Source organism: Argiope bruennichi, chromosome X2 (assembly GCF_947563725.1).
Source record: "Argiope bruennichi chromosome X2, qqArgBrue1.1, whole genome shotgun sequence".
Taxonomy (NCBI): Eukaryota; Metazoa; Arthropoda; class Arachnida; order Araneae; family Araneidae; genus Argiope; species Argiope bruennichi.
Window position 1 is genome coordinate 111,635,933 of NC_079163.1, and position 25,854 is coordinate 111,661,786.

Here is a 25,854-nt window from a genome sequence, read left to right on the forward strand (position 1 = left end):
TTAGAAGTATTATTTTGTTTAGAATTCAGATTGCGTTTATTTATTTACATAAAAAAATTTAAATATCCAGACCAATCAAAACGAGAAAAGAACGCCGGATAAGGAGTATTATTGAGGAGTGTTGGAGATGGCCGCCTGCAAATACGTTGCCCCGGGGCCATTTGATGACCCTGCATACATCGCTATAAGTTATTTCCACAAAATAACTTCAAATTAAGATAATTAATTACTCACATTAATATTCTTTTCAAATCTGATCAATATTCTGGGTAGTAGAAGAAATTTATTATTATGTCTAAAATGATTTTGAATATTTAAATAAGTAATCAAAAACTTAGTAAATAACTATTTTTTTCATAAATTATCAATTCTACAAAATAAAAGAAAACAAATTTATGGGGTCTTTTAAAAATAATTTTGAAGCTATTTAATGAATGTTTCTAAATGTTAAAAAGTAATTGAACCAAAAATCGTTATACAAATTAAATTTTATTAGCAATATATATCCGCTCTATGTAAAGGAGGGAGCAGATTTCTTTGTCAGAGAGAAAAGATCCTACTCATAAAGCTTTGTATAGTTTCAACAATTTTCGATGCACCAGGAATAGATTTATAGAAACAGTTTTTGAAAACACACCTTCATAAGTGCACTGAAATTAATTATTTTTATTTTAATTATTTCCTTATTTTTACTCTTCAATTCGTAATTCGCTATTCTAAATATTATGCAAATTTAAAATAAATCTTACTCGGAGTAACTACTAGATAATCACCTGTATGAAAATAAATTAAATTAACACATTGGTCTCCATCACATACAAATTTATATTGCGCCTCAATAAATTTTATATAAACAGGCCGTTTCAGTATTCGGATCTACGACGAAAACCTGCCCATCCCGAAGGGAAAACTATCCCGTCAGTTCATCGCAGTATATCGTAAATATGAGAATTAAGTTTGCTTATTGAAGTAATTGTCTTATCTTAAAAATCTTTGTTTGAAAATGCTTTTCAATTATTTGATAGATCAATTCATGAATCTAATTACATATTTAAAATAAGGTCAACAAAATAAAGGCGATGCTTTAGATATTGCAGAAATGCATATTTAGTGTCTTACAATCCCGATCCTATTTGATTTGTATTTTCCCCTTTGATTTGCTCTTTCATTTTCTCAATATTATTTTATATACATCGATATATAGGGAACTGTGTATATAACGATTCTAATAAATTTCAAATATTATATTTATTGTCGAAGATATAAAAAATGCAATAAAACTGGTCAATAATTAGGGTACATAAAATTTAGAATTGAAATTCAACAGAAAAAACTGTAATGATTAAAAGCCATTACAATTTTTAACTTATATTTATTTATTTAATTATTGAATGTCTAGTTTCTATAGAAATATATAAGAAAACGTACTCTAACTAATAAATTTTAAAGCATTGTTATTTTGACAAATCTTGATTGGATTGTTGATCATAAAAAGTACTAGTTGGCACCATTTCAAGTCAGAAATCAGTTATTACTGAACTTTTTTCCTTTATAAAATAAATGCATCGGTATTTCTTTAGATATCTGTTTTATTGTTCTTTGTGAGTATCGTAAGTAAAACGGTTTGATTTTAAATGCACTTTAGTAAATATTTATATATTTTAAATAAGAATTTTTTGTTTAATTTTCTTAAAGAACTTATATTCATAATGCAGTTACAATGCTGATAGCTTTAAAAATGCAATATATGAATTTGCTAAAGGAAATTAAAATTCTACTGTTTGCAGTTAATTGCAAATGTAATAAATAATATATTAAATCAGCTTTTTTATCATGCATGGAAGAACATGAATCTTCTATAAATCTTCTTTGATCTTCAAAATCTAAAGAATTTTCATTAATCTTCCTTGTCAAACAATCATAGTATTAAAATAAATTTAAAAATATAAACTCCCTTGAGATATGCATCAAACACTGTTTTTGAAAAATATTTCGTCTCATCTTGTTTCAAGTGGTAATTTTACTTTCGGCGTAGTATTAAAATGTCGTAGTTCAAAAATCACATATAGCAAAACACGCGAAATTTTGATGCAACAGCTGGAACCACTAACGACATATGACATTTTGCGACAACAAACGATGACCCTGTATCACATGTAAGAGTTTGACAGCAGATATAGCTACAAGCATTTTACATCAATAAAATGTTTTGTCAAACTTGGCATACGACATTTAGAAAAGGAAGTAAAGATTTTTGAAATAAAAGCTAATGTTTTTGTTATTATTTTACTTGCAGAAGAAGTGAGAAAATTATATAAGATTTGCTTTCCTGCGCTCATAAAAACAATGAGTTTTTTAGGAGTTTCAAAAATCGATAAGCCTGCAAATTTTAAGAACTGATAAACCTGCTTCCTCATTAAAAGTTTTCGTTTTGTGTATGATTTTTTTTATTTAGATGACTCTCATTTGTCCTGCTTCACATGCTTATATAAATTTTTCTCATGTTTTTATAGATTCCCTCACTTTAAATCAACATCGTTTATTTAAACCACTCTTAATAACTTTACGAGCCCTGATGGGAGACCCAATCGACTAAACACGATTATTTTTCATATTCTTAATTATTTTATAAAAAAATAAGGATTTTGTTTCGACTATTTAATGACAGTGTAATCTTATTGATTGATTCAGCTCTTCATCCCATGTGAAGGTTACTAATTTTTTTTTTTAATTTATTCACTTTTTACTTTTCGAATATGAAATATACAAAGAGAAAATATTTTAATCATCAAAAAAGTCGATCTCAAAATTTTGATAAATCTTCCTGTTTTAGATCTCGAAGCCTTTGAATAAACCATTTTTTGAATTCTGTCTCTCTGCGAACATTCTAATTGAAAAAAGACAATGGATGAATGAATTTTACCAAATGGTTTTTGCATCCAAATATAGATTTTTACAGCATTTTAGACAAAATCTGTATATCTTTCTGTTCGTGGGCATGTGTACACTTAAATCAGTGCTAGCTAGATGTATGAAATAAGGCATATGGTTTTATCACCAGAACTACAGACCTATTTCAAATTTTGAACTGAGTCTTCTAACATGCTGCACATCTTACCTGAAAGGAATGGTTTATATGCATTTTACACCATATATATAAAAACGATAAATCTGATACTATAAAATAAATAAATGAAATTTAGCATATGATTCTGGCATCAATTGTGGATTTGTGTCAAATTTTAGGTCCGGTTGAAAGATGTTGGAAATGCATGCTCTAATTTTCTCCACTACGTTACGAAACAAAACACAAAACAAACTATATTGTGAAAGTTATATGAGAGTCAGAATACTCCCCCTGGTTTAAATATTGATCAACGTTTTATCAACGTTTCACTTTTTGAACTGTATGTGTTGCGTAGAAAGGTCAGATAGGGATTTTACGACATCAATAATACAATCCAATCAAGAATCGATAAAAAAAATGCCCGAATCTCACTTTATGCTCAAATCTATTTATTTCTGCTGCTAATAAAACTGCCTCACCAAGAACATCATTTCAGAATCCTCCTAATAAATCCTTATTGTTTTCCCTGAGAGCGCATTCCTTTTATGTACAGAATAATAATAAAAAAAAGAAAACCTCAGTTCTTATTTCTTTCTCGATGATATATTGTCCTAGGTTGCATTATTTATAGGCATTGTAGTTCATTAATGTAAGTAAATGATAAAATGAAATACTTAATAGATTAATTTATTATTTTTGCGTTACATTTGAATTTGCTTTTTAAGAACTTAAGACTTTTAGAAAAATAAGGTAAAATGTGGGTTTGGTAAGGAAAATAATAAATTGGGATGAGAGTAGTTTGAATATAGTCAGAATTCCCAATTTTTTCTTGGTCAGATCCCGAATTTCCTGCTTTGTGATGTGTAGTCTCAATACCTTTTTCAATTAGAACAAGCATATTATTCATAGATTAATTATGTGAATGATGTATGAGAACGCCAAATATTCTTTAGAGTATATAGTGTGTAGATTGTGGAATATCATTTATTCGCATCTAAATAATGCATGTAAAGCATTAGATTAGAAACTCTTTCTAGGTACCCGTTTAGTAAAATTTTTAGGGAAAATTTATTGAATATTTCAACAGCTTTACAAAATTGCTTATATTCTTCCAATTCTTTGTCTGCGTGCTTATATATCATACCTTTATGCATCGTTCCTAATTCCTGTTAAAATAATTCTTTAATTATGTATCTAATATGCACTTTTAGAATTATGTATCTAATTATTATTAATTTAATTATCTATCTAATATGCAATAATGTTGCACTTATAGTAAAGAATATAAATCCCAAGTCAACTGAACATAGTATGGTCAGAGATTAATTTTTAAATTGCCGAGAGATTGGAAAAAGGAACTAGCTTTGTAAAGTAATAAAATAGTAAGCTAACTACATTTTAATAAATTCAGAAAATATATACTTTGAATCGCAAAAGAAAATGCTAGAAAATATATATGTATGTCAATATGTACATCATATTGATATTTTGAATTAATGTAAATTAAATATTTTTTTCTTTCAAAGTCGTTTTTTTGTTGAAATTACATTCATTTTTGGTATAAAGTAGAGGTAAAGAGTTTATCTGTATTTCCGTAATATCCCTGTAATCATTCTTGCAATAAAATACGAGTAGAATGTTTACTAAAAGATTGAATACAGAGTTATAAAGTGTAGTTTAAATGTTTTTCTATAATTTTTCCACTTTCTTTCAGGATGGATCTATGTTTTTTTTTTTATGGGAATGAAATTTCTAAACTGTACTTGACCTACAATCGCAGATTTTGGAATTTGTATTAAACTAAATATTTCCATTTCTATAAAAAAAATTCTCAACAGTCATTCAACAGGAAATGTAATTATATTTTTCCATTAAGGGTAAGTGGAAAAAAAAACCTTAGACATCAGAAGAAACCTTAAAAAATTATCTCAGGCTCTAAATGTTTCTTGTAGATTCAGCTTTCAATTATGCTTCCAAACATGCTAATTGAAATCCTTGTAATTCATCTTTAACGAATTAAGCGGTATGAATGTGACATTTAAAAATATACAGTAGTCTTAGAAATGTTCTGATAGAATAAAACAGAAATTAATTTAAAATAAAATTTAATTTTCCAAACTCTTTAAAGCCCGTTTTATTAATGTATTGAACAGAGGATTTTTTTAGTTCATTTATTTTCTATTGTTTGATCTTGAGTTCATTTCTTCTCAAATTCATCCCCAGGTGGTGCCACGGACATGAAATCGAAATTTGATTTAGTAAGACTTAACTGAGAAATAGCCCTCGTGTTATTTTAAAATGGTACTAACATTCATTGTTTTAATAAAATCCAACATAAATTTTTCAGAGTACATTATAACGAACTATATTTTGGCAATATAGCATTTTTATACAATTTCATTCTCTTTATTTGAAATTTTCAAGACTTAAAAAATGAAACTTTTTTTTAATAGATTCCACATTTTCTCTCTTCAAAAGTGATTTTAGTTAGCGCCAAATCTTATCTCAATTCTTACACATACGGAATATTAAATAACGTGTTATTGAAACTTAACTTTTTTTCTTCTTCTTTGCAAGCAAAATGTCAATTATGCATCTGATACTAGTCCATGAACTGTAAGTCCCTTTGAATTCGTGATGTTATTTATTTATTAATGAAACTTCTTTTGATGTAATTTCTTGGTGAAACCGAAAATTATAATAACTGTATTAGAGGTTTCTGATTTCTGTCAGGGCTGCTTTCTATTTTATAGATTTTTAACCTTGCATTGTAAGATGATTAATATTTGTATTACTGCCAAAATTACCTTTTTTGCTATAAATTTTGAATAATTTCTCAACTGACTTATAAAATTATTTATTTAGAACATTTTTAAGGTGAAAAAAAAATTCTGAATTTAACAAAGATATTTTAACTAAACGAGAAATGTCTGTTTAATTGTTTAACTTAATTAAAAAGATTTGTAACTGTTTTTCTTGCATTCCTTAAATTCCTATATATAGATTCCCACAACTGTTTTTTAAAAATAACGAATCGTACATTAATTAAATGGTTAAACCAATCACTATGCTGTATTAGTTCCTCTCAAAGCCTTAGTGTTTTAATTTAATGGGAAATTTTAAACAAATTTCCGAAAGAAATAAAGAAAATAATTAAAAATTATGAACTTCTAGTTTAAACTAGTTTCTTAAAAAATTAATTTCCTTTCCCATACAAAAGTTTAAAATAACTTCTATTTGTAATAAATATAACACATATTTCCGAAACTCCTATCCAAACAGAATTCTATGAACAAATGAATGCAATAAGGCGATTAGAAATTTGAAAAGTGGTATGGATATATCTAGGGCATCACACAAGGTCTTGGAATAACGAAGTGAACCTGAAACACAACTCACGCTAGATAACAATTTAGATCATGTCAAATTATCCATGTACGCCGGAAATTTCTCTGTTGTGTTTCCGTATCCACCAAATGATTTAAGCCAGAAGTAGTTATTCTCACCTCCTATAGGGCTGGAACTGCCTGGAGAATATTGATCGTGGGCTTGGTTTCTTGACACAAACTACAAGTGCATTTTCTAATTTCTGTATGTAGATGAGCTATAATTTCAAGCAAAAGTGCATTTCTGCCACACTTCCAAAAATTTAATAATTCGTTGAGAAAAAAAGCCATTTTTAAGCCAAGACGAATTAATGACTTTCTGTGATTATTGAATACAGTTGGTATAAAACATCATAAAGATTGACGTTATAATGAATTTGGCGTGTTTATATTAAGAGTTATAATAAAGAAAGAAGAAAGAGTGGGATTAGTGAACATTTTGGTAACTATCCAATTGTAATTTCATCTTATGAACTCCAAATTCATTATAATGTCTGTAAATAATTACTTTAAAATATTTTGATATTAGATCATTTGAACCCACTTGAAAAAATTAGCGCAATGTATGATCGATGAAAACCAATTATTTTATCAGTTAAATTACATTGTTTAATATTACGTGCAGAGCTCCTTCTTAGTACACTCACTATCGACTCAAATCGAGAGGAAGCAGTTCGGATTCAATTGAATCGATTCATGTTCACTTAGTATTCTTGAATTTTGATATGTTTTGCGCATTTTGAAGGAAGAAATATCTGACGTCAAAGTTACTGCACAGCGTAAGACAAATTGCAGTTAAAGATTACTTGCACAGTGACGATTGTAATGTGATTGCTTTATAACATAGATTGACTATATTATACTGAATGTTTAATTTAAAGGCTTTTAACGTAATAGCAAATCTGTATTTAGTTCTTTGTTCAGAATGGCTTGTAAATTATTAATTAATAATTTTTAAAAACTAAATTATTTTTACGCTTTTAAATGACAATAATGTTAATCCGTTGTTTGGCTTGTTTAATACATTCTGTTTTCTTTTTCATTCGATTCGAAAAATAGAGTGTGGTTTCGGATAGGAATTGAGCAGATTCTCTTGATTTAATTGACGCATGAACCTCATCAGTACAAGCAATGTAAGTATTGCTAGTTATTATAACCATTACGAACACAATTTATTAGTCTTTTTTAAGTATGCATATCCTTATTAAGTGCCTATAGAAAAGACTCCAGAGAAAATATTTACAAAGAACGAGAAAATCTGGCGCATAATTAGTTTTCTCGGGGAGTGTCAGCTGTAAAATGTAGTTTTAACTCCAGCAAGTCCTAATAAAATTTTAAAAAGTCAACTGTAATTGGCTGCAATACTATTGCCTTGAAATAGGACTATCGAACTTGCCAGTTACAAAAATACGAAGCTCGTTGCCCAAATTCAGTTACGTTTGTTTTTTATGGACAGGAAAAGAAACTTGCGTAGTTCACATATGATAATAGCGTAGATATGATTTGTTGGGTCACTTTATTATTGTGAATCTGTTTGTTACATTTTCAACAGATCTCAACAATTTTCAAGATGCTTACCATGATGGCTTTCAGAAATATTTTTTATAAGCAGAATATCTGTTCTCAAGTGACAAACCTAAAGTTTTCTTTCATCAGACTAATAAAACTTATTTCTTTTCATTATCCTGATACTTATTATGTATGTTAGAATTTAGCTAATTCGATTGCGTAACTAATGGAAATTTTTTTTGACCTCTTGGATTTTCTATTAATTATAATTATTAATAATACTGTACAGAATTCGAATTCATTTTGGTTAATTAAATGTATAAAAAAAACTAAAGATTATAAAAAAATATTATACTTGAATTTTTCATGGTCCTTTCATGGCCCTTAATTCATTCGAAGAATTACTGCTTTGCAATGAATTTAAGCAAAACAGCAATTGGAGAAATTGTAATTAAAAAAATTTATTTTGAAATTTTATTATTTAAATATTGCTTTGAAAGTGCTTTAAACTACTTTTTTCTTAAAATTACATTTTTTTTTATTGAAACTGTAATTTTTGTAAATCGTTTAACCTTACAGTGCAGCATGCAGCCATTTGGCTATAAGTTTATTATTATTATTATTATTTATAATTTCACATGACTGTTCAAAAGGGCAACAATGAGTGTTTGGAAATCCTTTTTTAAATGTTTTTTGATAAACATTTGTAGCAAAGACCTACATATGACAATAACGGTGCTAGAACTAGATTTAATCTGGAAACATAGAAGAATACTAAGACGGCTGTTGCATGAATAATTTTACCATTAAAAATATTAAAATATATATTCTTATCTTTGCAATATATTTATTTATATATATTGGTAAAAAAAAGCTTTTATTTTTATTGCAGAATTGTTATAAAATAATTTGTGTCACTGAGATATTGTTTAATTCATAATGTAGCTATTCCCCGCAATTTAATTTTTTTTAAATTTCAGAAAAAAATAATTAAAATTTTTTTTCATAACTTTCTTGAATTACATCAGTAATGCAAAACACATATATTTTTTGTAAAAAAATATGTAAAATCATGCTTTGTAGGTAATGTAAAATGTAAAATCATGCAATTTTTTTAAATTACTGTTATTATTTTATTTTTTAAAGTTATTTACTTACTCTTTTTTTAGTAACCATGTATTATTTATCAAAACTGTTAAACATTAAAAATAATTTTTATTGCAATCTTTAATTTAAAACTCGATGTTTCCTCTTACTGTGTACGCTTATAAGTTTTAGTTTTCTTTACTCGAATTTTTGAATTACTCATGCTGTATTGTATTTATTTCTATCTACTGTATGGATCAATGAATATTTCGAAGTTGATTACAAATTCGTGTGTAAATTGCAATCATATTCAAATATTGAAATGTAGCTTCTTTTCTTTCCATTTTTGCAAAACAGAACAAAGTTTGTGTTCTCTCATAAAAACTCAGTTAATAGTATTCCACTGATATGTATACAACAGTAATCAATGCGCGTACTGACTCTAGAGACGAATAATGTGATTTCTTTATCAGATTTTGCCTTTTTATGACAGAAATAAGAACTTTCTGAATATAAAACATTTATGCCATACAGTGTACTTAATCTTATTTCCATATCAATAGGTGGCATGAACAAAAAGAGTTTCCAATTTCACTCTGTTTAAAAAACATTTTCTTTCTAGTTTACAATAATCTTTACTGCGGTATTCTTTGAATAAAAACTTTCTTCTTCAAATTCAAAAATCCCAATTTCCTGAGATTGCATGCGAACAAGCTGGAGCTTTTTATTCTGATTGACCTAGATCTGTCAAATGTTTATATTTAATTCATTTAACTTCCAGCAATGCGTGACTAATATATCGTGATTAAAACTCATTCTTAAATACATATTAAAGAACTGGTATTACATTTGCTCTTCAAACCTAAGCAAATATTTAACAAAGAAGCATTTAAATTTGCTAACTTTTAATATGCTAATATCAGTATACAGACAATTATTTTAAAAATTCATACGACAGCTTTATATACATTAGGAGTACGATGCTTAATAGAATGCTTGAAGTGATTTTCGCTTTTCTTATATACAATATCTCCCTGTAAAATAAAATCCTTCTTTCAGCCAGTTTTGTAAATTCGCATGGCATCATAGTCACACAAAAAGTAATTTCGTATGTCAACTAAAATCGAATCGCAATTTATCTTAAGTTGAACTGCTCGTTTTAATCTTTTTATCCTGCGAGATTTGTAATAAATTCCAAAATGAAGTATGCGTCCCTTGCATTAAATATTTTGCCTTAAATTCTTGTTACTGCCATAGATGAATATTTGATGTCATGTACAGTATGAATGTATAATTAAGTTACAGGTAAATTATTTTTTGAATAATAGGAATTTAAATAACAGGAAGAAATGGTTATTCTTTATTATTTTCTACTTTCTATTTTTGAATCTTTTCACAAGAACTCCTTCAGTATTTTAAGGGATATGATTATGTCTATTTGTGATGCTGATAATGAAAAATGGACAAAAAAATTCAAAATAAGGCCACCATGAGATCAAAAGGGAAAAAAATGAATTTTTGTATAATATTACAAATTTGATATATTAATGAAGAGAAAGTCAGTAGAAAGGTAATATGTAAAGTAAAATTCTGGTGGTGATGTTGATAATGAAGAGTGACTGAAAAAAGGCAAAAGAAAGCTACAATGAGACCGAAAGAAAAAAACATGAATTTTTGTATGATATTATAAAATTCATTAATGAAAAGAAAGTCGATGGGAAGGTAATATGTAAAATGAAATTCTAAGACTGTTTAAACATTTTTTGCTTTCTTTTTCGAATCGTAATAAAGATGTTCAAAGAAATAAATTTTAGCCAATATGTCAATAAAATTCGTTAAAATCTTCGGCCTTGAATGAACTTCTTCCACAAACTGTTGAATTTGATATTATAACGTTGCTGGGATGTAGATACTTAATAAATGCCCCTTTAAGTTAATACAAAAAAATTTGTTAAAAAATTGTCATGTATTTTAAAGGATTAATGTTCGATTAATTAAACAAGTCCGCGATTTTATGGTTCCGACTTTCTACTAGCACCACATTCCATGCGCTTTGTTTGAATTTCTAGTAAATATTTCTTGAAAATGATACTTACCGAAACTCAAAATTTTATTCACGTAACAGTTTATTTCTATTTACAATCTTTGCACATAGCTATATTTTCCGCTTCAAGTATCCCCTTGAGGTATAACCAGTCCTTTGGAAAAACGTATCAGTCATGCAGTTATCTTATTATCATGCAACCAAGTCATTAAATATAAATCTCGAAATCCTTAACTTTTGGAAACACCACTCCATGATATGTTTGAGCAGCAACTATCTTGGTAGAATTAAGACTTTATTGGAAATTCATTCCATAACATTTGAAAATTTATATGAAACTGCAAAGCTGAAGATAGATGAAAAAATATATCAACTTACTTCCAAGCAATTGCCCATCTGTTGAGAAAACGGCCATCGAAGATCCTGATTTGGGCAAACTGCTGCCTTCACTGGGATGTATTTTGCTGTGTCTTGGAGAGCCTGTTCTTGATGGTGGTCCTCCAGTAAAAACTCCGTTCCGACTTTCGGTGGCAAGAGACAATGTGCTGGCTCCAAGTCCTCCAGTTTTATAATTGAGAAGACCTTCACCAGAAGATGGGTTGATGGAGGATGGTGAATAGTTGTCTGAATCGTGGGTGATGACCACCGCTGGTGGACACTGTTGGCGATTTCGTCCAGAATTCATGCCTGTTTCGGCACCACTTATACTAAAAATGCTCACATCAACGTCTCCCATAGGACAAGCACTGTAGAATCATAAAATAATGCAATAAAAGACAGGACAATATAGCTTTTACATAAATTATGCAATCCATTTAATAATAGCTCGAATCTTGTTAGCTGATATGTATAAGGGGGAGCTGAAAAAGGCTAGATTATGCCGCGATCAGACACTTCGGCACATTCCCGCCGTTTTCAACCCCACTTATGCTGAAAATGTTGACTCCCAGATCCAAGATTGAATAATTCCTTCTATATGATATTAATGCAACTTTTCTGCCATAAAATATTAGTACAGAAAAACTAAGTAAAATAATTCAATATATTAAAAACCAATTATTTATTTTTTCAAAATCTTACCATTTTGGGAAGAATTCTCTGAGGAAAATAAATTTAAAAAAAAAGATATTAAATCAGAGTGAAGACTAGATTATATCGGTAAAGTAACCTATAATTTTTTGGCAAGTAAATATTTTTTTAACTGAAAAATATTTACTAATTATAGCAACAAATACATAATTACATTTTGTAAGCAATGTAGAGACAATCAAACGTACCTTCATAATGAAACGTGAACCAACCAAGAACGATCTATTTATATTTCTTACAGTAAACGATGTAACGACGTGATAAAATTTAACCTGAATATGCTTAATTCCACTGGGAAATACCTTACGAAAGAAAAATTACTACTTCCGAAACTGTTATACTAGAGGAAAATTAAGTTGAAAGTAGGCTAATTTGAATAATTATACGAGCACTAAAACCGTGTCAAAAACACAGAAGACATCAAAATGCAACATGTAGATGATTTTTATAGTATTAAAGAGAACATTAACACATGCGCGTATTTATTAATTTAGATAAAAGTACTCTGGAATTAGGTCAAAGACAAAAAAAATCATAGAGTTTGAGAACTGTTAATAAAACATATAATAATTAAAGTATCATTATTTTCTTTTCAATCTGTTAAAATGTTCTAATTTGATACAAAATGTTAGCATGTTTCGAAGTAGAAACAAGAACTGAGCTGATGTACTGTAAAATAATAAATATTGTTAGGCAATTGGAATATTTCTATGAAAAAAAGATGAACACTCATCTATTTGTTGTATTTTGGAGCAGCATTTTTTGCGGTTGTTTCCAAACTCTATCTATAAATAGTCATGAGCGATATGATTCTTATTAGCTTGTGTATTTTGTTTATTGATATATTAAAATGGAGGATATTTACATGGAGGACATACAGAAGGTTTTTTAATATCTGCATAGCCCCATTCAATTTTCAATTACATTCAAAACAAAAAAAAAATGCATACATATATAAATATTAACTTATTTTTATGTTATTTGATGGAATAATCAACGATGTCTAAACATATTAGTGACTAAAGGCAAATCAAAGAAGGGAATCTATTCATTTCTTTATTATTCATTCTAAATAATATTTTTTGGCAAAAACTTGAAAATTGTTTATGAAAAAGACATCAAACGCAATTGGGATATTTTAAAGCGATAAATTCATTATTATAACGCAAAGCTGAAGAAGAACTAAAATGAATTTGTAGAAGTCCTGATTGAAAAAAGCAGTACGACGATTCTATGAAAACATTATTGATGCTTTGAAAACATGTTAGATAATATTAGTTTAGAACTTACTATAACTAAAAGAATACATTATGTTACACAATAAATATCTTTTTAAAATAAAATAAGGCTTTTATTCCCCACATTTACAGAAACTGCTGTATTGTTATTTATTTAGTGTGTTAAACATAAATGGGCTTTATATAAGAGGCTAACATTAAATTAAGATGAAATATTACTCAAAAAGTGATGATAAATTTAAATGCTAAAGTGATGATAAAGTTAAATGCTAAAATTTAACTGACGATCAGAGTTAAGGAGTCATTGTCATTGTTTTTTTAATAGAATAGTAAAAAGACTCATCAGTATACTTGATATGTGCCCTGCATTAAAAGATATCTCAAAAAAAAAGTATTGTTTTTATCATTTTAAACAAATTTCTCTAAAATAAAAAAAAAATATTATCACAGAAAAACATAAAATAGAAAAAGGCGTCGCTCCCAGAAAGCGGGAGGTGTTTTACCTCATGGTTATTTTCAATTTGTTTGATAAAATTAGTGATACATTTCACAGAAGTCAACGATATCAATAGCTTTCCTAAGGACATCTTTCACTACCTAACTGTAAAATGTGGACAGTGTTTTATACACTACTAAAAATGTGATGACTTTTTTAAGGGATTGAATAAATACGTTACTGCGGCTTTTTTAATGGTGAAAAGTCTCAAAAATTAATGGTAATCGTGCAAGCTTTCAGTTTATTAACAGAATTCTTAAATAAAAAAGCAATGCATTTCTTATTAATTATATATTTATTAGTAGTATAGATGTATCGTTTTGCATTTCTTTTTTGCAGCAAAATTATACAAAGAATTTTAGCATTTTTAAAAATTTAGTTGTTAATAAATAATATAAATTCTATAATTTTTAGATTGTCATTTGTTTTATTTAACTAATAATAATTTAATTTTTTTTATTGGGAGATCTTGCAAATATCTAATTAATTGTCTTTTTATAGCACGAGGGTAAGTACTGGCCAAGCTGCAAGCAAATATCTTATAAAAGAATGGGGTAAAATACATGATACTGGATATTGTGATAGTGTGCTTTCGGCTCAACTGTAATGAATTATTAGGACATTATAGAAAAAACTTTTTAAATAGAATTAGAACTAAAAAAACGTGTTAGAAAAGTAGAAAGTACTAATTTGGATTTTTTTTTTTAATTAGATGTGTGTTTTCATAATTTTACAAAAATATGAGAAAATCTGAATTATAAATTACTTAATATTTTTTTAAATCTCGTTTCCTAGTGCCAAAATAATAAATATTACTAATTATATAAAGGATAATAACTAAGATTTTGCAACTTTATATCATGGTTCTGCATTATATAAAATTATAAGAATCTTTGAATAATAAAATTGAGTAATGTTAAATTTTGTGGAAATAAAAAATTTATAATTCAGTATCAAAAAATTCAGAAATATGAAATATAGCTGAAACTCTATTGATTGTTTAGAAAGGTTTAAAAATTTCCCGCACAGTGATCTAAACCTTGGAATCTCTTGAAGAATTTTTTTTTCAATTTTCGAATAAGGGACATTTAGTACGATGAAATATTTGATAATTAATGGTAGAACTGTTACAATCTTTAAAATATATTGTCGAAAGAATTGCTCTTGTAAAATCGTACCAATTCTTTTAACGATACGACTGTTTATTTTCCCCAGTATTTGAATATTGTTTGATCACGAAAGAAGGGGATACGTTGGAAATCAAGAGGGAACGAAAAATTTTGAGCTTGATGATACGAAAATATTATTAATAGTAGTGCTAAGGCATTAATATAATTATTATGACACCATGAAAATATTGCGTAGATATATCACAGGACATTTAAGCAATTCAGTAGAATTCAGGGACAAAGGAAAAATTAAGTATAAGATACTTAGATAAGATATTGAAGATACCTTATGTTATTTCGAGCAGCAAGAGGTTTCTTACATGCACATCCTATTTATTCTCTTGCGTGACAGAGTAACACAAAATGATCTAAGAGGAAAAGACTATTAACGTTAAAAGACTTTTCTCCAAAATATTTTTTACGTAAGAATAAGAATAAACTTTTAACGACCTTTTAAACTAAACTAATCACTGAATTTTAGGTAATGCACATTACTTTTTTCGTTTATGTTAAAGAATTCAGTTTTGAAGCAATGTAGCATAATTGTACATAATGAAATCGTGGTGCAGAGTCGGCATCCTGTCGGTCCTTATTAATTTTACTTAGAGGAAATTTTTAACCAAAGATGAAAGATAAGCATGCTTAAAAGATCTAACTAATTGCATTAAGTCCAATCTTTATTAAAACACTTTTCATAAAATGACTTATCATAAGATTTTAATTTATTTAATGAAGAAAATATTAATATATATTCCATGTAAGCACATTCAATCTTTATCGTTATAACGTTTTATTATAAATCGTTTTTCCTTTCAATCAGATGTGTATCTGCATTTAATTTTTTTTTACGTTCTATAAAACATCAAACTAATAATTCCTATATCCATCAGTATTCCATTAATATTAAATATTTTCCCAAGACTTAAACATGCTTTTCTAGAGTATGTTTATTGCTTTAATTCAATTCATTATGCCGTTTGTAAGCAGAACACTAAGAAATATTGATCATTAATAAGTTTCCAATCGTAGACATGATGGACATCATTATTCTTAACTTCATATGTCGCTTAGTGAACGAGCCAGTAATTGGATTTAAAGCCTCTGAAATCGATACACTGAATTTGAATATTCTAAAGACACATAAATTTTCATTAAATTTTAAATGATGGGAGTAGAAGTCATTCTAAGCGGGCAACTGATCACGTGCTAAGTGTTCATTAATTTAAATGTTTACTGAAATGTTCTGACTGATTGGCTACGCTATTTAAATGCTCTTACCTTGAAACTGCAGTTTTAATCAAAAGCTTATGAATATACAGAATATGCTTGAACTCTTTTAATAATATTTAATCTTCACTTTAATATTAATTTATAAGCGTGTCTGGTTTATGTTATATTATAACTGGTATTATAACGTTGTAGCTTTTCTAATTAACTTCGTGTCTCAAATACGTGGAAATGAGAACAGATATTATAATGACTTTTTTGGATTTCACTCTTGATAGAATTTCCATTTTTCAATGAAATGTTGGACAATACGATATCTACATACCAGCCGTTTGGTCTTCTTTATTATGGAAATAAACAAATAAATACGTGGTAATTACTTACCTTTCAAGTTTGTTAGATGTGTGTCTTTAAAGCTGAATATGAAAATATTTTTTATACACAAAATAGAAATTCAAGTTTCACTGTATCATTTTCAAACCAGAATTAATATATGTAGGCACATATTTAATGTTATTAATTCGTGCTTGGATGATTTAGATGCATTTATTGTTTTATTCCCCTAAGGTCAAGTGTTTAACTTGTACTTCAAACTTAAATCTTATTTTGTTTAGTTGTACTATTCTTGATTTTATTATGAAAGGAAGAGAATAATATTTCTCATATGATTCAAAGGTGTGTTTCATTTGTAATTCGTAATGATTTCACTGTTTTATATAATTTTAAAAGTTGAAATGAATGTAATTGCCAAAATATGAAGTCAAAAAATTATTTTCAACCTTTTACTTATTTTAAAATTCACCGAACTGAAATAGTCTAAATTTAAGCTATCTTAAAATTTCTAATTTCTGTGAAATACATTTTACCCTGTCTTGTGCATTTTCCATTTGCAAAGTAAAATATACGAAATATAACTAAATAATAAGACTAAATATGAAAAAAAAAAATTGTAAGAATTCTTGATTTAAAATTGATGAAAATAATTTAGAAGTATTTCTCATTTATCTTTTCAAGTAATGGCATAATAATAATGACTTAGAAATTAGTAAATTTTAGTGTGAAGCCCTCTTTGAATTATTGATTTGATAAATTTTAAGAAAATAGTTTGTAATAAGATATTTAATAAAGATTGTTGACAGTTTTTTCTTTCAATAAACATTTTTATTTGGTGAGTAACCGACGATAAAAAATTAAGAATGCAATATGTTTTGAAGTTACAGTAAAATATATGAAGATGCCATGAATGCAACATGTTTACATACTTTGAAGAAACTGAAATTACTGCGTGTATTCTGAATAGTATTTAATTACAGTATTCTTTGTATGAATCACTGTTTTTTTTTATTATTATTTCCTTGAGTTATACCTTTTTTACTTTTATTATAATTTTTTCACAAGTTTTGGAAAACTGGTTGCCTTTGATCTTGAAAATTTAATAAGAAATATCAAGAAAATCACATAATTTTTTGGATTATTTCCCCAAATTTTAATATTAAAAATAATTCTAAGTACTAATATTTTGTTTAAATACATTCTATACAGAACCATATATTCTGTAGTAGTGTATATGTGTATCATTAATATTTTAGCCTTTTCTGAATTAATTATAAATATGTTAATGATAAGTTAATAAAGTAATTTAGTTATTATATTGTTTGATTTTCAGAAACAAAATTTAATATAGAAATTGTAATTAAACATTTATTAAATTATTTTTAACACAAAGTTAGATTCAAAATTAGTTTTTAAAGCTATTTTTCCAATTTTTCTTTGATTCATTTAGGCTTGAAAATTGTTGATGAAAAATAAAATTTCATGCAATTTAGGGTCGTTCATAAAATGCCTACACATCTATATATGTATGCTTAACCAAAATAATCACTCCTTAAAGAGAAATTTAACTTTCTGAAATGTTGCTTTCAAAATAAAGTGAAAACATAAGTTGTTGTTTTTTTTATCAAGTTTCCGAAATAATGTAAACAAATATATAAGGAATCGCATAAGAATCATCTTTGAAACATTGTTTCCCTCACACATTTTGTTTAAAAATTAAACTAAGTTTTGAGCCATGAAAATATTTCATTATTTAGTTAGTAAGGTGCAAATATTTTGCTTTTTCCAGTAAATGGAAACTTTATGTATGACGTAATTAAATAGTTGCAAATGCTTATGAATTATTTTTTCTGCTGTTCTGAAATCACCACAAATATTTCTAATTCTTTAAATATTTAAAATTTAAATTAAAGTAATTGAAGCGTGGAAAAATTTGTTTAATAAATAAATATTTCTCATAAAAAAATTTTGAATAATTTTTTCAAAAAAAAATTATTTTATTTTTAACATGTGAAGATATTTATAAATGGATTTAATATTTCAGAATATATATACTTTTCATGCTAGCCGATTAAAAAATGACACACAATTGATATGTATTACAGAAATTATTATTCAAACATTTTTCTTTAAAGTATAAACGACAATAATTAGTTTGTTCAGCTCGTTCTAAGAATTATTATTTACTGTTACAACTATTTTTATTACATAATTAATGTTGTTACGACTGTTGTTCTTTACAGAAATGATTATCTATACATCTTTTCTCTAAAAGCAAAGTATAAAGAATAATTGATCCTTTTGTGCGCATGAAAAAAGACAAATAATCAACAACTCTTTCAATTAAAGCTTCAAACTTCTGATCAAATTAAGAAGAAAGAACTCTAAAAAACACTTATTTAAATACATTTAAATCAATAATTTTGAAGAAATTTTTAAAGAAATATTTAAATACAATAATATGGGTTATATAAAAGTGAGAAAATATTTAAATAAAGTACTTGGGTTTTTCTTGGTAGAAACATCTGTGGCCAACCTATTTTATTATTATTATTATTTATGACGTGTCATATTCAAGAAATAATGTACAATATGAATGGTTTTATTGTTAAGATATATTTTCCAATATATCTTAAAGACATATTTTATAAATCCTATCACTGTATGCACTAGAGTCACAAAAAATTTTGTGAGCAGAAAAAGGCATCAAAGGAATAATGCTTTTTAATCAAAACAGGTATTTTTAGACGATATTGATAATTTTCTGACAATTTATATTATGAATCGTTTTAAAATAATTTATCGTTTTTAAAATAATAATTTCTCTTTGTCGTCTGTCAAGGTGAAACACAACTATAACTTCAGAGCATTTTCATTCCAACATATCAATAAAAATCAAAAATATTACCTACAAGGACTTTTGACTATTTATGAATCGCAAACATTTACAATTTTTTTTTCAGAAATGAAACTGATTGAAAACATCAGGAAAATGAGAATAGAAGAAGAAATCTAGATGTACCGTCATGTTTGAAGTAGGATATTAACCTATCTGACTGCATGAAAACCTAAAGAATCAAAAAGGTATTTTTGGAAAAGATTTTCCTATTTTTGATGTAAGAAAAGTATATGTGTTTAGGAATTTGTATAATGTTAGAATACATCTTTATTATGTGATGCAGAAAATGTAGAATGTCATTTTAATGTAAAATGACTGTTAAGTTAAAAGCATTCAGCCTTTATCGGCTCCTTAAATATATTTCTAACTACTTAAAAAGGAATGATGGAATGATGACTATTTGTAATATTAGAAACGTGTACATGCATTTAGAATTGTGTGCAATGTAGAAAAAAATGTCTCAGTTTATGGAGGACTGTGTGCTATCTAGAAAATGAAAAACGTCTTTATAATGTATTTCTACTATCGGGTTCTATACATTAAGCGTATGGAGGCAACATTAGAATTTCAAAGTACATGAATCAGTAAAAGAAAGACTAATATAGAAAACAATTGTATATAAAGTAGAAAACATGTACGAGTTTAAGATTGTATGTATTGTGGGGAATATGTATGTGTTTAGGATCATATGTACTGCAAAAATGTGTATGTGTGTTAGGATTATGTGTACTGCAAAAATGTGTATGTGTGTTAGGATTATGTGTACTGCAAAAATGTGTATGTGTGTTAGGATTATGTGTACTGTAGGAATGGGCTTATTGATACAGGACTATGTGCAATGGAAATAATTGTAATGTTGGACATTACAATTACTATAATTTACTACTTATCCAAAATTACACTGTGTGTAACAAATAGAAAATGATACATGGCTACTGTTTTAAAAAATAATCATATTTCTTTCCGTGAGGTTGGTGAATATTTATATTTGGTAATCAATACTGGCGCCTTTCCCTCACCTTTGACCCTGCTCCTGGCACCAGCATGTGTGAACATTGGTAATCAATATTAAACTTTTTGTCACATTTTAAGAATTTGATTTGCTTTTTTAAAGTTAATTCATGTAAAATTTAGAAATGTCTTCCAATGAATTTATTAATAATTGTATCTAATTTCAGACCGGAATTTCTTAGAATGATTATTAACAATCCCTTATTAAGTATTTTTTAAATAATCTGTTTTGAAAACTATTTTCCTCTCTCTGTTGTTTCACAAAAATAAAGGATTATTTGTAAAACAAAGAGTAAACAGTTATGATGAAGAAAGAATTCTTTCAAATAATCACCTTAAACCGTACAATCATTTAAAAATGATGACAAATAAGAGAAAAAAGGAAAGGAGAACTACTAAGAAATAATTCTAAAAATTTATTCCGAAATGATTCATTACTGTAAGATGTATCCGGATTTATTCTCGATACCTTTCTGTTGATGTGTATGCCATGTAGTTATCGTATTTTCCTAATGTGTATTAGTTTACATTCTCATATTTTCATTAAATATTGAAACTGCTGGATGACATCAAAGTCAGAAACAAAATGAATAGTGTTAAATGTCATTTCGATACATGACTCATTTCTTTTCAAAAACTAAGTTATTGGAATGCTTATGGATTTATTCTAAAATGATGTCGATAGGATGGCAATGAGTGAAAATGACAACAAAATAAGTTTAAAATATACAGATATCTAACAAATTTATACTTAAGCATGTATTGTACAACTGAACAATAAACTTATATTTTTTTTCTAAATAAAACGTTTTAAATTTTTAAAATTCTTATTCGAAAAATTAAATTTTCAAAATTCTAATAATACATTTATAAAAAAGTGCAATTAGTAGGAAATCCAAGTCTATTTACTTATATAAGTCTTTCTTATATAATTGTAAGAAACTGTAAACTTATAAAATTATTTTAACAGATCATTTGACGGTTTTAGCATGAGTAAATGCAATTTATTATCCTAAAATTATAAAATTGAAGAATAATCATGCATCTTGAAAAATTTATCGGACATGTTTCTAAAAGTATAAAAATTTTTAAATGTTTAATGGATGCAAATACAAAATATATAAATATTTATTATATAATATAAATAATCAAAATAAAATATATAAATATATATTTTATTGAGCAAAAAATATATATTTATATTTATTTAATAAGCTTAAAATTGTATTTACTAATAACCATTAATTGTATGTCAGACTTAAAACAACAAAGGTAAATTATTCTTCAAGTAACAAAAATTCGATTACTTGTCAAAAAGCCTATTCACCTGAAACACTCACTTTTCAGTGAAGAAATTTATTAGGTGAGCTTTATTAGCCAGCTTGGATAGTTGGAAATAAGTTTTGCGCGGAAAAGATATAAAACGATAAATGCATCTATAAGAGTTCATTAAGGCATTTTTTATAAAAATTAATAGGTTGTCAATGGTAATTAATGGGATTTAAGAGCTGTCTTTTCATTAGACAGGGCATAAAAGTAATCACTAAGCAATACATATATGATGGTAAAAATGTTTAAAAAAATGATCACCTTTTTAGGGGAAATTTAAGAGACAATATTTCATTCATGAGAAGAGATGTCACTTACCACTATGCCTTGTTTATTGAGTGAGAAGTGATCTCTGCTCGGAAAGAATCGTGTAATAACGTCCATTCGGGAATTTTGGCAAAGCATTTGACGGCAGAGGTAAATATGAATAATCACGTTGCTTATGGCGCCATTTTAAGATTAAAATACCTCACAAGCTTTTATCGACATCTCCGCTCCAGAGACGAGCGAATCGATAGAAAAGATCAGGGGAAACTATTTCGAGGGAGCTGTCTTCACCTCTCTGGCGGAGAGTGGTCTGGCTCAATCACTCAAGGGAGAAAACTGGCTCGAAGCACTGGCTAGAACTGCCAGTGCTTTTAGCAGAGGATTCATGTAAATTCTTGGTGGAAGGATGTGTTGCGAAGATGTGAGGGTCGTTTGACTCGGAAAGAGGATGGAAGAGATTGAGGTAGGGCACTGCGCATGTGCCATTCTGGAGGATCGGGATTCTGTTGCGTGGTTCCAGGAAATAGACGGTCAGGAAAGATCGAAGAACCCCAGGTTTACGATCTCTTCAAATATTTTGGATCGATTGCTTTTTTAATTTTTTTAAAAGTCTTTGCTTAGAGTGACTTAAAAATATGGGGATTCCGAGAGCATTTTTTAAAAATATGTCGAATAATAGTGAAGTGTGTGAAAATACTTGATGACAAATAAATACCTGGACAAAATAACCTATTGCAGCTGCTACAAATAAACTTATAGAATAAAAAAATGGTTTTAAGAAATCTATTCCTGATAAGTGCTAACAGAGATAAGTGATTCAGAGTGTAAGTAACAAGTGAATCATATGAATGAGCTAAAGCACTTGTTGAATATCGGTTTAGAATATCCGAAAATGTAGAATTGAGTGCTGTTTTTTTTTCGATTTTATAAAATCACTTTATCTATACATTTTTTCCCCTCTTTTTTTTACCGAGCTTCCTCTAAATTTATTCCATAAAACCATTTCCTTCATAATTTATTCCATGAAAATTTTATAATAGCATGGTTATTTTAAATTTTTTGTAATATTTTTATTTGTAATAGAGCCAAGCTTTAAACATTCTTGGAGCATTTAGTTTACAGTATAAATCTATTACTACAGAAAGATCAATATTTTATATCTTCTTGAATAAATCTTTTTTTTTTCTCAATATAATCAGTTTGAGTAAGTTGAATCTTTGAAAGCATGTAACATTGTTGTACAAATCTATTAAATGATTCCTTTATATGGAAGCAGAATTAGCGCGACTTTTTGATACTAACCTCATAAAAAAAAAAATTACCAAACACGATACATATTGTACCAGTGATTACGTTGCTGTAAGTAATTATAATAATAACTAAAAGTAATTATTTTGTGAATGAATATTTATCAGTAATTTGCCAATATTTCACTAACGTTTACTTACGTTTGATCCTAAGAGTAAAATCGTATTTAAAAAACTGACCCCGAAATATAAAGAAATCCAGAAAAGCATAAACACACTAAAACTTATTCCATGTTGATTCGATTTATCCGAGCACTGTTTTCTTTTGAAGATGTTCAAAAGTAATGGAGAACTAACCTTTAATTTTAAAATATGATCAAATAACGAGTGTAATTCCTGAGCCAGTATTCCTCTCCAAACTTTCATTCCACACCAACGGGTACTATTTCTGTCCACTATGACAGTTTTGTCCTGACTTTTATACGTATGCACTGTAGCGTTTCAGTAAAATCATGCTTTTGACTAACGTTCCTCAACCTGTAGCTAAAAGACTTGACCCTTGATATTCTTTCAGGCCATCAACGAAATTAAAAGAATTTTCTTGTTTAGGGATCCCAATTTTGAATAATTTTGTTTGTTTTATATTCACCCAGTTTATAGAGAGGTTAATAATTGCATCTCATAATTCTATCGTTGTTTTTTCGTCTTATATTCGTTGCTCTTGGCCATTTTAACAATTTTATGACCGAAAATGTTTTTTAAGTTGAATTCTTCTAACATTTGTAAGAACAGTAAGAACATTCGCCTTATTGCTAGGACACCTTGATAACCGGACCTGAATCTACTGAATATATTCTATCTAATTCATGAGAACTGCATTAATGTAGGAATATGAAATACTGCCAGGGAAAATCATTAACTGCCTTTTTCCCAGCATGACATTAAGCTACGAGTTGTACAGTGAATGGAAGGCATTTGCCATGCATGATAAAGTATTTTATGTTCAATTTTAAACAGATATTTTTAGCATTCTTATGCTGATAAGATGATCATAAAAGAATAGAGAATCCGTCGTATAATTTTTTCAGATGCATATAACCGACTATCAATGGTAAATTTCATTAACATGTGCAAAAAAAAATTTCAGAAATTCTACAAGTTGTGAAAATTGTCTAAATTTTAACACCTATCTATAAAAGCAACTCGGCAACTCAGATTTTAAATTCCGTAACTTGTGGCTTTTCATTCTCTAACACTCTCCGCATTTAAAGTATCACCTTGCCAAAAGAGGAGATTGAAGATTTCTAAATTGGAGAAGCTCCAAGTGCAAGAGCTAAATTCAAACATTAGAAATGCTGAAAAAGTGTTTATTGTTTTATCGAAAAATATTTGTGTTTTTTCTGTTTCGTTCTCCCAAGATTTATAATTTTATAGCTATTGGTTCACATGAAATAAGTTTTCTCTTGAATAAAATGAATCATGGGAATTCCTGACGAAATAAATCAGAAACTTTTACAAGAAACATCAAATAACAAATTTTTGCAACAAATTCAGAAAAATCTTTAAAAAGATAATGTTTAGACTTTAAGATTCGTACATGAAAAACGTAGAATGATAGTACCTTGATTGATAATATAGAGAAAAATTTTATTTAAAGAACTTAAACTTCGAAGGTATTTAAAGATATCGGGATGTTTAAATTAAGTTGTTATTTACAAGGAAGCAGCATTATGGAGTTGATAGGATAAAATAATTTGAAACAGAAATCTGAAAAAACAAAAAAAATTGAGAGTGAAATTCTCTTATTCATTGTATCCACTATGCATAAGACAATTAGAGTACTAATAGCTAGTTTTTGACTCGTTATAAATAGACATATCTCTTCTAATTGGAAAAATGCTTATCCGAAATACGAATTAGATTTCACGATGTTTTAATCAATCAATCAATTTATTTCTAAAAAAATTACTGTTCTGAATTTTTATACAGTCCGCTGGCACTAATAGTGATATCTAGTAAAATATTTTTCTTACATTTACATATTAAACAAAAAGAAAAAGTTTCATAATTCTGTAACTAAAACTGCCTAAGTTATGAAGCTTTGGATATTTCTAATCGAGGTGATTTTAGGCAGTATCAATGGCCATTCAAGGAAGATTCATCGTTCAACTCACGACTCTTCCTGGATACGGCTGTTGATTGGCCTAACGTAAAGAGATTCAACGTCCTATAATTCGATCAGTTTTATCCATAGAAGAGCGCCTTCACTTTTTATATCTTTACTTTTTTTTTCAGAATGCTAGAACTTTGAAAATACATTGTTAGATATGACTAATAGGTAGGATAAAAATTTAAATTTCGCATTTTTTTTTCAAAAGTTTGTTTATTGATTTAAAACACAAAATATAATTTGTTATGTCATTTGGAAAAAAAATTTCCAATTGGAAGTGGATATAT

The 25,854-nt window shown here is 27.6% G+C and overlaps 1 protein-coding gene across 1 annotated transcript in view; it reads right to left on the minus strand.

Moving 5' to 3' along the window:
* LOC129960959 (solute carrier family 35 member F3-like) overlaps positions 1–22,582 on the minus strand; it is a 63,461-nt gene extending 40,879 nt beyond the window's left edge. Inside the window, exons 1-2 of the mRNA XM_056074735.1 lie at positions 22,202–22,582; positions 11,471–11,838 (exon numbers count right to left, since the gene is read on the minus strand). Of these exons, the coding sequence (XP_055930710.1) occupies positions 11,471–11,828 (358 nt within the window). The 5' untranslated portion in view covers positions 11,829–11,838; positions 22,202–22,582. The remainder of the gene's footprint in view (positions 1–11,470; positions 11,839–22,201) is intronic.
* Positions 22,583–25,854: the final 3,272 nt, after the last annotated feature.